This window comes from Felis catus, chromosome D2 (assembly GCF_018350175.1).
Source record: "Felis catus isolate Fca126 chromosome D2, F.catus_Fca126_mat1.0, whole genome shotgun sequence".
Classification (NCBI taxonomy): domain Eukaryota; kingdom Metazoa; phylum Chordata; class Mammalia; order Carnivora; family Felidae; genus Felis; species Felis catus.
Window position 1 is genome coordinate 17866980 of NC_058378.1, and position 13346 is coordinate 17880325.

General features: G+C 50.4%; 1 protein-coding gene across 4 annotated transcripts in view; it reads right to left on the reverse strand.

Annotated features, from left to right (window-relative positions):
• COG2 (component of oligomeric golgi complex 2) overlaps window positions 1-13346 on the reverse strand; it is a 46399-nt gene that overhangs the window by 703 nt on the left and 32350 nt on the right. Inside the window, exons 11-18 of one of the 4 annotated variants that reach the window (XM_045039952.1) lie at window positions 10054-10115; window positions 8460-8611; window positions 6180-6377; window positions 5287-5359; window positions 4845-4987; window positions 2910-3049; window positions 1457-1637; window positions 11-906 (exon numbers count right to left, since the gene is read on the reverse strand). In XM_045039952.1, coding sequence (XP_044895887.1) covers window positions 823-906; window positions 1457-1637; window positions 2910-3049; window positions 4845-4987; window positions 5287-5359; window positions 6180-6377; window positions 8460-8611; window positions 10054-10115 — 1033 coding nt within the window. In that variant the 3' untranslated portion in view covers window positions 11-822. Of the gene's footprint in view, window positions 1-10; window positions 907-1456; window positions 1638-2909; window positions 3050-4467; window positions 4524-4844; window positions 4988-5286; window positions 5360-6179; window positions 6378-8459; window positions 8612-10053; window positions 10116-13346 lie in introns of those variants that run through there. The other 3 variants (XM_006937789.4, XM_003993932.5, XM_045039953.1) reach the window with 3 other exon arrangements.

The window sequence follows — 13346 nt, forward strand, 5'->3', positions numbered from 1 at the left end:
AAAGGCCACGAGAGCGGATAAAGGCACCGCGGTGTGAGCTGAGCGCGAACAAAAGAGCCTCATAAAGAACACACGGGATGTCACCCCCATCCTCTCTGGAATCTGCAAAGGGCAGCTCCCCAAAGGCTGGCAGAGCCTTCTCCCTTCACAGGAAGGATCTGCTTATTGCAGAGCTTCGCTTTTGGGGGTTAAACCCTGCGCATTCAAAGACGCCAGTATGTTCCTTTATCTCAGTCCATCAGATCAGGCTCTTGCCAGGGGCAGAGCCCCTTTTGTGGACTGCAAAGGAGGCGCACGAAAAGAAATCACCAAGCGAACTATTTTTTAAGTGGAGAGTTTTCACAAAAGCGCTGGCCTGAGCACTTAACGTCTTCACGGGTCATCGACAGATTTTCTTAGAATCTGATGGACTGTGGTTGCTGTGGCAGAGCAACTACCGTGGATTGCCGTGGTAACTGAGTCGTGACAAACCACGTGCCCGCTTTTGATAACGGCAACACACACGCGCACACACGCACAGGAAAATCTGGAAAAACCCACACCAAGCATTTGGCATCTGTCGGCGTGCTGCCGTTCATTCTGGGGGCTGGCGACCAAGGAGTGCCGTCTCTTTTCCTGCACCCCCACCCCCTCCTCTTTCTCTGGCTTCTTTGTTCTTCATATTTCTTTACCAGATTGTCTGGTTTGTAAAAGGACCGCAAGTTTCTCTTATGAGAGAGAGAAATAGGGCAACGGACTTCCGCCGGGACAGATCTCTAAAGTCACATCAAAGCAGCAGAATTTAGATCTCCAGGGAGGACCCTGACGTGCAAGAGTCCTCAGTCAGCTAGAAAAGCAAGCACTTCCGGATGGAAATTCTCCTCCAGCTGCAAGATCTTCCTGGAGGGTGTGTGCTATACGGGGACCCTAAACAGTATAGAAAGCCAGCTTCTCAAGAACGAGAGAAGTTTCCTGATCCTTGAATGAGTCACCTGTGTGAAGAGAGGCCTGGCACGCAACCCACGTCTGCCTCCTAAGTGACACCACGTCCAGCAATGCTCCTGCGCCTGCTGGGACTCCAAAACCTGTGTTTTATGGGAACAGAGGAGACTCGGCCAGGGAAGCAAAGAGGTCAGGCTTAGATGACCTCTCAGGGGCCACACTGAGAGATCCACGGGCTAATGCTTCTCTGCTTATTCTAACCGCCTGACTACGTGTCAGGCACTTCCCTGGCAGTGGACAGAAAGGACGCCGCCTCCGTCTGGGAGCTGCCCCTCCAGTGGGCTCCGTGAGCCAAGTGGATGCCAAGTGCACCAAAGACCAGTTGGTCAATTTCCGGTATTCGTTACGCACATCCTTTCCCCTCAAGTATTCTGGGGCCCTGACCCCTCCCTCCAGCCCCGGGAGGACACGCCCGCCCTCGGCAGCACGCCCGCCCGGGCTCAGGTGAGGCACCTGACGACGGCTCGGCAGTTACCTGCTCTCCCAAGTACTCAACGTCCAAGGCCAGCTGCAGCCTGATTTTGTCGTCGTCACTCATGCCGCCACCGGGACCGATGGGGTTGGCGGGAGTGGTTTTCCTGGCTTGTTTCAGCCGCTTCAGGCTCTCCTCCATTTTCTTCACTGAGTTCAGAACGTCGGACACGGTTTCGTAGTACCTTGGGCACAAGACACGCTTACTGGTGAGACCGAGGGGCTAGCGTGCATCCCCAGACCGACTGGCTTGGTGGGCCAACACAAGAGATTCGTAAGACCAACACTCATTTCCAATAAAAGAAATCGGCCATGATGAACTTACCAATGTTTCTTAAGACTGAAAAAAAGGAGCCTTGACAGCCTAGCATCACAATCCCTCAGAATTTATGAAATACACATGTGGACTCTGTTTACAATTTTCGTCCCGGACACCAACAAGAGAACATCGAAGGCCAAATGATCTTTCCTACTCGAAGGGGGCAACAGCTGGAGCTCATTCCCCAAGTGCAAGTAACAGATTCATTTACGGTCAGTTCTAGGAACAGTTCATCTTAAGAATAGAAAGCTTTCAAATTTTTAAATAACACTAATTACCTTCACTGTGCTCTCAATATAATTTGCAAATTATAAAGGAGTTGTATTTCAAAACTTTGTTTACAAGCTGGCTACTTGGCACTTGGTATATATTTGCCCACAAAAACAAGACTCTAATTCACTGTTATGTTCTAAATTAACCCACAAATGTTCCTGAACTCAGAAGTAATTGAAATAAATCTAGTACCATCAGAAAATAAACAAAATCCAATAGCAAAATTGATTAAGATGCTTTTGACATAACTCAATCCCGGCATTTGGGGAAAGGTCTATTGAATGAGAAACAAAGAGACATTCGACCAAAGGGATTCCGAAGACCTCCTGAGATTTTCACGGGTTGCAGGGTTTTAGATACTGAATGCTTATCAGTTACAATCAGGCTTCAGAACGTGTGTTTTCTCTTCCTTGGCCGCAGTGGTCTCGCCAGTCTGCGCTTTCGATTATCTGGCGCGAGCAGAGCCACTGTGGACACAGGAGAGAGCGGATCTTACAGGAAAACGTGTGCCTGGCCTTGCAGAAAGAGGGCCGCGTGAAACGCACCCTGCGCACCAAAAGCTGGGCGTGCCGGGGGAGTGGGATGTGCCTGCACCCCCAAGAAGTCCTTGACCCAGGAGGTGCGGGGCCAGGGGAACCCCGGACGGCTGGGGGGCAGGTGGCCCATCGCACTCTGGGTGCGGGGGGGGGGGGTGCAGAGCAGCTCAGCCACCAACTCAGGTGTGAGCGCCTGCACCCGACCCATCCAGCGACGCGGCCATCTGACGTTGTCAACAAGCCACGTGCCACCCTCCGATGGCCTCCGCGGTCTCTGACTCGGGGCTTCCCTAAGCAAGTCCGGGACGGCCTACTTCTAAGGTACTTACTTATGAGTGCTCTCAGAGAGGGCGCCTTCTAACCACTGTCGGATTACTGCCTGCCTCAGCTTATCCTTGTGCCCACTCTGAAGCTGGCGAAAGGGCTTCAGGGCACTGTCCACGTAAGAGGAGGCTGTGGTTGGCACTTCCTGGAGTAATGATGGTAGGGGTTGAAAAAAAATGTATAGGAAAAAAAAAAAGAGTTATTCCAACTTCGGAAGGATGTTACTAATGTGCCAGTTTGGAGACATGAACGAACCCCATCCCTCCCCAGTAGTGACACTAAGGTTGTCTCCCGGAAGATATCTGAGAACAGGAGGGGTCAGGAAGAGTACAGCAAGGGAAAATAATGTTTAGAGCCAGAGAGAGAGAGGGAGAGAGAGAGAAAAGGACAGAGAGAACAAGTACTGCAGTGCGCGGTTACGGGGGCCGGGAGAGCTGTGTTTGAGGCCGTGCATTTCTAACGGGCTCCCACCAGGTCATGCTAATGCTGCTGGTCGACAGAGTGAGACGCCAGCATCTACGGCGAGTAATTTGTTCTGTTTTTGCTTCTTCGTCTGCAAACAAGGACACTGGTGCCTACTCTGGAGAAGAGCAAACGACAGCATCTGACCGCCAGCGCACCGGATCTGACCCGCAAGCACTTGGTCAATACCCCAGACGGGAAAGCCAGTAGCTTCCGCAAAGAAAGTGAATCTATCTAGGAATACAGAGGAGGTCTCTCTCTCCTGCTCTGAAGTGGGAGCTTCAAGGCAGAGCAGAAAGGGAAAATCAGGTGGCAAAGTCCTCTTGCTGGAAGCAGTAACCCTACTGCACGCCCCAGATTTTGGGAAAAGGAAAAGAAGAGCCACAAGGGAGACTGTCCACCTCCGCTGAGCACTCACTGCCTCCAGAGCACCGAGTCACGCAGGCGGGGGTGGGGGAGGGGTGGAGGAGTGGGGGAGGGGTGGGGGGGTGGGGGAGGGGTGGGGGTGGGGGAGGGGTGGGGGCAAGACGCCCATGCTCGGCACACAGAGACCGCCCCAAAACAACAGGTCCCGAAAATCACTTTGGTGCTAAACTGCCTGACACCCAATTCCACAACTGGAGAAAAAAGAAAATTCGATGGAAAATTAAGCGAGGCGTAGCAAGAAGGAAAGGTGCGTGTAAATGCACAGAAAGAAGGGCTCAGGAACGGAAACGACAGCTCTGGTCGAAACGAATTCCCCAAGTCGCCTTTCTGCCAAATGAGACAACGGGGGAATTCGATTTTAAACCCCAGTGTGCCCGCACCCTTTTCATCTCAGAGATGCTTTTCATACTCCTGATGCAGCTTGTGGAATCTTTTCGAGTTACAGAACAGCAGAAAGCAGGTACTTGCTAGGACGATATGAAGGGAGCAAGGTCGATTCAATTTTTTCCAAATACAAGAATCAAAGTATAGGAGTTAAAACTATTTTCTTAAGGGGTGCCTGGGTGACTCAGTCGGTTGAGCGTCCGAGTTCGGCTCAGGTCGCGATCTCTTGGTTTGTGAGTTTGAGCCCCGCGTCGGGCTCTGTGCTGACAGCTCGGAGCCTGGGGCCTGCTTCGGATTCTGTGTCTCCCTCTCTCTCTCTGCCCCTCCCCTGCTCACGCTCTCTCTCTCTGTCTCAGAAATAAATAAAAAACATTAAAAATATATATCTGTTAAAACACGTTCTTTTCAAATTACTACCATCTTTCCTTAAGGCCAAGGGAATCCGGGAAGAGGCCGTGCTGTCTGAGTCCAATTACCAAAGCAGCTGACCATCCACCTGCAGAGTCCCCTTCTCACAAATAAGGCTTCTCGGGAGGAGGCTGGGCAGGCCTGCCTTGGGCTACCCCTGTGGACTCATTTCTGGGTCTCGCTCAACAACCCCCTGCCTCTGTGGCTTTCCTGTCATGTATTTCCCCACCTCAAAAGGCTTTCCAGGGAACAGTGCTGACCTTATTGGTTCTTCGGTAGAGCCTGGGGACCTCTAGGGCACTCTTCAGGTAGCCGAAGCAAGACTCACTTAAGTCTTGGATGATCCTGTCACTCAAGGCAGGAGCACAGGCGGACAGAGACGTCTGGGAGTCCTCCAGGGCTGCTGTCCAGACACAGAGACTGAGTTTAGCCACTTACTGAGGCCCGGGTGCGAATTTTATTTTAGACACTGTCACAGTATTTACAGAGTGTACAACAATAAGCCGAATCAAATCAACTTATTAGAATTAAACAAAATATCTCATCTAGAGAAATTATCATCACAGAACAGAATATAGAAACAACCAAGGATTGACAACTAGAAAAGAAAATGGTAGTTTAAATATATGCTACAGGCTCTAAAGTTTCATTTTAAATTATTTCTTATTCAGAGATGTGCTGAGTCTAAAGATTCATTTTTACCTGAGATAGAAGAAAAATTCTTAAAGCCAATCATTTCAAGTTTTGGCTTGATTGTTTCCAAGAGTTCTGGAAGCTGAAATAAATATATGCACTTTATATATTCAGTTACTTTTTATAAATCAAAGGAAGAGGCAATTGAACTTGTACCTATAAACTCTAAAATACTATTAATGAAAAACGAAACTAAACTCAAGACTTCCTATAGTTTTCATCAGAAGAAAGCAAAATTCTTAACGCTTTCACTGAAACAGAATCCAGCAGCACGGGAAACAGCCGTCCCCGGCTATTAACAGGCCCAGGGAAGAAGCAAAACCATTTTCTATTCTGTGGCTTTCCCCGATACCAAACAAAGACCAGCGGAAAACAGACTCACGTATCAGAGCACTCAAACACAAATTCGGCCCACAAAGCCCTGTTAATGATAAAGGCCCCAAACATGGACATCCCCAGAGAGAACAGGGGGAGACGTTTTCACAGTTCACTTTCAAAGTACACGCCACGGTTAACTGTTGCCAGGAAATACGTGGTCAAGTGGGGGTACAACCCATTAAAATCCAACCCGCCAGCGATCATGCCAAAACGCGGAGCTAGTGAACAGTGGGGCATGGCTCACTCGTCACTTGTGACGGGAACACTGAAAAGGCAGCAGAGACCCCCCCCCCCCCAGGTTCACAAAATGAGACTAGACTGACAAGCAAGGAGGCAGAGCGCCCCCCCGCGGGGGAAAGCTGGAGAGACCGCTCGGAGCGGGGGCGAACCTGTGCTCTCCGGGAGGCCCTGGGCCCCACGATTCCAAGCCCCATGCGGCCATATGGGGTCAGACCCTCGCACATGTCACTTTCTACGAAAACACCGAACCGAGCCCCTGGACTTCTCCTGGGACACAGGCCTACCTGCTCCTGAAGCTTGTCCAGGTCGGCGACCACATATATAAGCTGCGTACTGGAAATGGAAGCCACGGGCTTTGTTTCCGCGGGGCCACTTGCTTGGTCTTCACTGTTTCCGTGGGTAACTGAAGGGTCTTTGCCTCCAGTTACCAAAGGCTTTTTAATATCCTTGGCACTTTCATTAGAGATGGGCCTGAGTAAAAGCTGAAAAACCGTTTCAACGATTCACTACTTTTCCACCCGCCACATACCTGAGCATTAAGTTTTGTGGCCCACCATCTGCAAAGTATTCAGTAAAAGTTTACCAACGAAAGAACAACAAGGAGAAACAAAGCCAAACTACAACCCCACGGACATTTGTCCTCCTTAAGCTCGTGTCTGCTTTCTGGTGATTAAAAGTAACAGGCAGAAAACAAAACAGGTCCCTAAACGAAACGAAAATTAGTTTCTGGAATATCACAGTTACAAAAAAATTCATTAGCTCAACTAGGTAAATCATTTACCAGGTTTGCTCGGTAAATTTACGTAATGTTAATTATAATTAATTAATAAGGATAAAAAAAGCACAATCCAAACCTCACCACGTTTCAAATAGTATCAGCAAAAGTGTTACTTGCATAATGATTTGTTACAAGGGAAAAATCAAAGAGAAGTACCCCCGGCATAAGGAAAAAACGGAATAATGAACATGTGAGGCAAAATAATTTATTGGAGACCTGAGAATTACTGGCTGGTAAGAATGTAGGACCCAGCCTACTCAGGCCTAACTGAAGAATCACATCAACCCCGCTGCCTCCCCGGAATCAACTGCACAGGGGTCTTCAGAAACCACTTGGTGGACAGGGTGGTCTGTTAAGAACCCTTCTGCTCTCAAAGTAAATAAACTTAAAAAATTAAAAAAAAAAGGGGGGGTGCCTGGGTGGCTCAGTCGGTTGAGTGTCCGACTCTCAGTTTCAGCTCAGGTCATGACCTCACATTTCGTTGAGTGTCAGCCCCACATTGGGCTCTAAGCTGACAGCACGGAGCCTGCTTGGGTCTCTCTCTCGCTCGCTCTCTCTCTGCCCCGCCTCCTCCCCCACTTGTGCTGTCTCTGTCTCTCTCAAAATAAGTAAATAAACTTAAAAAAAAAAAAAAAAAAAAAGAACCCTTCTGAGGAGAGGAAGGCAGAAGGGAAAAAGAGAACTAGCTTCCACCGAGCTCCCAGAATCCACCAGGCACTTCCGTCAACAATCTGCTGGTCAACAGACCCCTTTTTACTGCTCACGTATGGAAACCGTTTTGCCATTTCACAGGTGAAGCATCTGGGACCCCTAGAGCTAAGTCTCCCAAGGCCACAAAATTTCAAAGTGGCAGAACCTGGGGGCGCCTGGGTGGCTCAGGAGGTTAGGCGGCCACCTCGATTTCGGCTCAGGTCCTGATCTCACGGTTCATGAGTTCGAGCCCCGTGTCGGTGCAGAGCCTGCTTGGGATTCTCTCTCTCTCTCTGCCCCTCCCCTACTTGCGTTCTTTCTCAGAATAAACTTAAAAAAAAAAAAAAAAAAAGTGGCAGAACCTCAGTCTGTCTGCCGTGAAAGCCTGTGCTCCTTCCGTTAGAAGACCCTGCAAGACAAACCGGGCTCTCCTCTCCAACTCAAGAGGAAGCACGGACAGTGGGATAACAGACACCCATACAGGCAACGGTGGCAAGAAAAGGGAAACAAATACTGGATACAGACTTGAGAAATGAGTCGACTGTTGTCCTCCAAATGACCTCTCATGACAGCCTGGCCTTTAAGAGTCTTGGCGTATTTAGCTTAAGGTATCTTTTTTTTTTTTAAATATTTATTTTTGAGAGAAAGTGTGCACATGAGCAAGGGCGGGCAGAGAGAGAGAGAGGGAGAGAGAATCTCAAGCAGGCTCTGTGCCATCAGAGCAGAGCCTGACTGACGGGGCTTGAACCCACCAACTGTGAGATCATGACCTGAGCCGAAATCAAGGGTCAGATGCTTACCTAACTGAGCCACCCACGTGTCCCTCTTTGATTCTTTTTTAATATTTTTTAACAATGTTTACTCCTTTAAAAGGGAGACAGAATGCAAGGGGGGAGGGGCAGAGAGAGAGAATCCGAAGCAGGTTTCAGGCTCCGAGCTGTCAGCACGGAGCCCGACGTGGGGCTCGGACCCACAAACCGCGAGATCGTGACCTGAGCCAGAGTCGGACGCTCCACCGAATGAGCCACCGAGATGCCCCCCACCCCTTAATTCCCAACGGTCATGATTCTGGACGAGCTACGCAGCCAGCCCTCACCTCGCTGACAAACACGGAGTACCGAGCCAAAATCTGCAGTGTGAGCCTCCACAGACGATGCGCCAGCGCCGGCAAGAACATCTCGTCTGACCAGCACCTCTGAAGGCTGCTCCATGTTCTGTGAGAAGCCAAAAGGCAAAACGAACTGCCAGCTAGAGAGACAGACACGTAAAGAATCTCAGGCAATTCCCAGCTAAATTCTAATAGTTCCGATGCTTAATTCAAGAGTGAAGAACGCGGCCACAATCCATGCTGTTCATCTTTTGAGGCAGTGCGTTTTTCTAATTTTACACGATTCCCCCTCCCGGATGTTTGAGACTGAACATCTATGGCATTCGGCAATCACTTGTCAACAGGTATTTTGTACCAAGTCCACAAACCCAAGCTGGAGTGGTCCCCTGCAAGCGTCTCAACTACAATTCCGAGTTTGTCCGGTTTCGTTTGTCTGCTCTTCCGTTCCTCTACCGGAACTCGCTACATACAGGAAGTCAATCACACAGGACCACGTTTTGCAAAGACAGACGGAAAACCACCTCGGAGCCTAAAACGGTGCAGTCAGGCTGACTTGGCTACACAGAAGGGAGCAGAAACTTCAGTGGGAGTGGCCTAGAGACCCGTGTGGCCATCGAAACAGCCGTGCGTTACGTGAGCGGCCACTGGGAGTGACCGCATGACACAAGAGCAATGAGGCTGTGAAGGAAACCAAACCTGTCTGCAACCCACGACCCACCGTCACCTGCCCAGTGTCCCAGGACTGGGGCCGAGGGCTCAGGAGGCCTGAGGCAGGAGCCCCAGTTGTAAATCATCCCCCAGGAGGGAAGGGCCATCCTGACGCTTTACCTTAGCCTGGGAGGAAAACGGATGGGATCCAGTTTTCTATAAAAAGCGCTGATCACCAGGGGCTAATCCCCCGTGACAGGTTATATTCAGAGACAAAACCGAGGTCTGCTTCTTACGTTCTTAAAGCATTTATTTTCAATCTTATTTTAATTCCAGTGGAGTCAACATACAGTGTTGTCCTAGTCTCAGGAGTACAACATAGTGATTCAACACTTCCATACATCGCTCGGTGCTCGAGATACGTGTGCTCTTTGTCTCCATCCCCTACTTCACCCCTGCTCCGCTCCCCCCCCTCCGGTGACCACCAGTTTGTTCTATCTGAGAGTCTTGTGTTTTTTGGTTTGTTTCGTTTTTTTCTTTGTCCATTTGTCTCGTTTCTAAAATTCCACCCTATGAGTGAAATTACATCGTATTTCTCTTTGTCCAAGTGCCTTATTTCACTTAGGATTACGCTCTCTAGCTCCCTCCGTGTCGTTGCAAACGGCAAGATTTTGTTCTTTTTTTTTATGGCTGCGTAATAGTCCATTCTTTTGATCCTCTCTATAAGGAAAGAAGCTCTATGGACCAAAAAATATACTTTTAGCCTTTTAGAAAAAAAAAAAAAAGAGGTTGGGCCGTGTTTTTAAGCTACGTTTTCACCTACTGCGCGACAGAAGAAGGGGAAAGTACCCTCAGAAAACAAAGGCTTAGGTAAGCGCTGAGCTTAACTAACCCCTTGCGTGACATCCGCCATTGATCGCTTTACGGAAATTACCTGGAGCGTCCTCCAACCCAGCTGTAAGTGCTGCTTCTAAGGATCCTGCGATCTCTCTAAATCTGAGAGAAAGACAAGAGCACAGATTAGGGTTTATGCTGCTGCTGCATGCCTTTACCTCCCCGTTCTCCCTTCCTCCTGAGCCGCAGGAACTTCCTCCGCGTCCCAAAGACACCCTTACAGATGCCCGGCCGGCCCCAGGAAGCCCATTCTCCCACTGTTTTCAACTGAGCAAGGAATAAATTTCTCCCAATTAAGCCACCGTCAGGCAGGGCTTCTCTGTTATCTGCGGCTGATTGGAACCACAACCAACCCCGTGTTTTTCGAACTAAACAAACCACCCGGTTAGACCGCCATCAAGATGCCCGTGTCAGGCCAGGCCCACGTGGCTGTACTCGGTGTCGTCGCCTCGCGGCCACAAGACCGCGGGATCTCCGATCCACCTCGACTCACGCTGCCGTAGGGAAAAAAGGAAACGTCTCTAAAGTAAGGAATGGGAAGGCTGGACTCCGGATCTGTTTGCAGTTTGAGAAAAGTCACCGCGAGCAGCCGGTGAACAGTACAAAAGCCCGCTGCGTGTGCTGTTCACACTGCTGCCCAGCCTCCCGTGCTGTCCGGCCCCCGCCTCCCGGGTCAGTCCTCCTGGGTTGTCGGCTGGCCCACCAGGCAGCGCCTTCTCCCGTCACAGAATTCCGTTTTAGTAACTGCATGGGCACGTTTTCAGGGCTGTGTGACATGAAAACGCTGTGTTTTGGAAACAAGCTGCGCACGTGGCATCGGGTCCCAACTACGGAACCTCCGCTGTCGGACCTTCCCCAGCACACCCGTCACCTGCTAGTTCCCTTGCTGGCAACACATGCTGACACCTGCTCAAGATTAATTTCCCTGAGCCTTTTGGGTTTTTTAGAGTACACATTTTTTTCAAAGCAGTTCAGAGCCTGAGCTTAAGGAATCTGTCTGGAGGGTGAAAGGAACAGCACGTCAGACCAAGAACAGCGGCCGTGCCCTCCATGAACGTGCAACACGGCCCAGAGCCCCAGACCCCGGGCCGTCCCGAACCGCGAGAGCTGGCTGCTTTCCCGTGGGGAAGGAAGCCCCCTCCTATTGCCCAGGGGAACCTGCCAGTGAGAGGTACGGGTGCTATGTCGCGGCCTCGACACAGCCATCTGACCGTGCAACCACGCTGGAAGACCCATCAAAGTAAAACTGCCCAGGTCACTTGGCAGAGCTGTGCCTCCCCAGCCGGGAGCCCAGCAGCAGCCCCTCGCGCAGCTCTGCTGGGCAGTTAACTTCCAGGACTGAGGTGAGGTGCTGTCGTTCTTGGAAAACGGCAAAAAGGGAGAGGCCACCTTGGGACCCTTGAGAAGCCACGCTGCAGTTCGTAAACGCGTGTGTGATGCCCACGGCGCTTGCTAGGGTATCTGTAACAGAGGCGACCCCAGACAGGACGTTTCTACATTCTGAAATCTGGGTTTGGGGGAGGCCTCTAGACCTATCCCTCCACGCATGCCACAGGTACGCAATCACCGCAAAGCGCTTCCGTAAAAATAAAAGCGGTGAAGGTAACACTGCTGGGCGTTGCAATCTCTGCCCCATAGTATCCAGAGCGTCGTGGGGCACACGTCTACTCCACACACACGCGTACTCGGGGCAAAGGGAAAGCACGCTGATGCTGCAGAAAGCCCACATCGCTAGGAGGAGATATATTATGTTCAGCATGTACTGAATGCAATACATCTACAGTGAATGTGCCGGGAGTATACAATATTCTAGAAAGACTTCAATTAAAGATGGCGGAGAACTTAGCCTACGGCATTTCAGGGACTGAGCCCAGTCTCTGCGGAGCCACCGGCTCACTGCACTGGAGACCACTGGGTCATACTTGCATTTACTTTCTTCCTGTGAGAAACTGAATCGTAAACCTTTTTTCTTGTTTTTGAAGTTTGTCCATTCGTTCTGAGAGCGAGCGTGAGCAGAGGAGGGGCAAAGAGAGAGAGGAAGAGAGAGAATCCCAAGCAGGCTCCATGCTGTCATCTCATGAATGGCGAGATCATGACCTGAGCTTAAATCAATAGTGGGACGCTTAACCGACTGAGCCCCCCCCCCCAGGTGCCCCTAAACCTGCTTTCTACTACGCCTACGGGAACAAGTGACATGAAGGCCAGGCAGGGCATCGGGAACAGTGAGGGGTTCAAGTGCACCCCCGGATGGCGCTGGCTGGAAGGGCCACCTCGGTTCCTAGGATGACGGGATACAGGTTTACCGTCAGACCAGTGGCGTAAGCCTGTTCCCAAGAGAGCAATGTTCGTGTTCCTCCCTACGAACATGTCAAAGTATGCCACCCCACGGGTTTTGGGCCTCCTTTAAATGGCCCTGAAGTGAATCCCCTCACAATGTAACTCTGACCCTAGTCATGTTTGTGGAACTTCTGGTCGTCACTCAGAGTAAACAATGTGACGCCTGGTAAAAATCAATAGGGCAGTCCCACAAAGTATTACTTGAACTTATTTTTTTTTTAATGGAAAAACAAACATAAGTGAATACAAGTTCCACACTTCGCAACTCAGACGTGATGTTTTACAAATTTCACAAATTTTAAGTAAAATGGTTTACAGAGAAAGGCTCACCGATCCTTTTGATTGCTTACTGTTAAAATCTGGTGGACATACAAAATCGTTCAGGGAACTGGCTGACTTTAAACCCAGCTCAGCTGCCGGCCCCGTGAGAGGCGGCTGAGGGGAGGCTGTGCTGTCGCTGTGGCGTCCGGCCTGGCGAGCCCAGAGCACGCCCCGAAACAGCCACCAGAGCTCCAGGGGGGGCAAGTCCGGGGGGGGGAGGGGCGGGGAGGGGGATGACAGTGCAGGATCCCCAAGGGTGGGGTCACGGGATCTGGGGAAATGACTAGGAAGAGGAGTTTGGAGGCAGCAGGTGGGACTATGTGATGTGACAGTATTGGACATCTAAAGCAATCTAACTCCAAACCCGGACCACAGAAGAAATGCTAGACATTTCTCCTCCACTGCGGTCATATATATACACACACATACATACATATATACATACACGTTAGTCCCCAATTTTTTTATTTTTATTTTTAGAGAGAGAAAGGGCACAAGCAGGGGAGAAGGGCAGAGAGACAGAGAGAGAGAGAGAGAAAAAGAGAGAGAGAGAGAGAGAGAGAGAGAGAGAGAGAGAGAGAGAGAGAGAATCTTAAGCAGGCTCCATGCTCATCGCTGAGCCTGATGCGGGGCTCTATCTCATGACCCTGGAATCACGACCTAAGCTGGTATTAA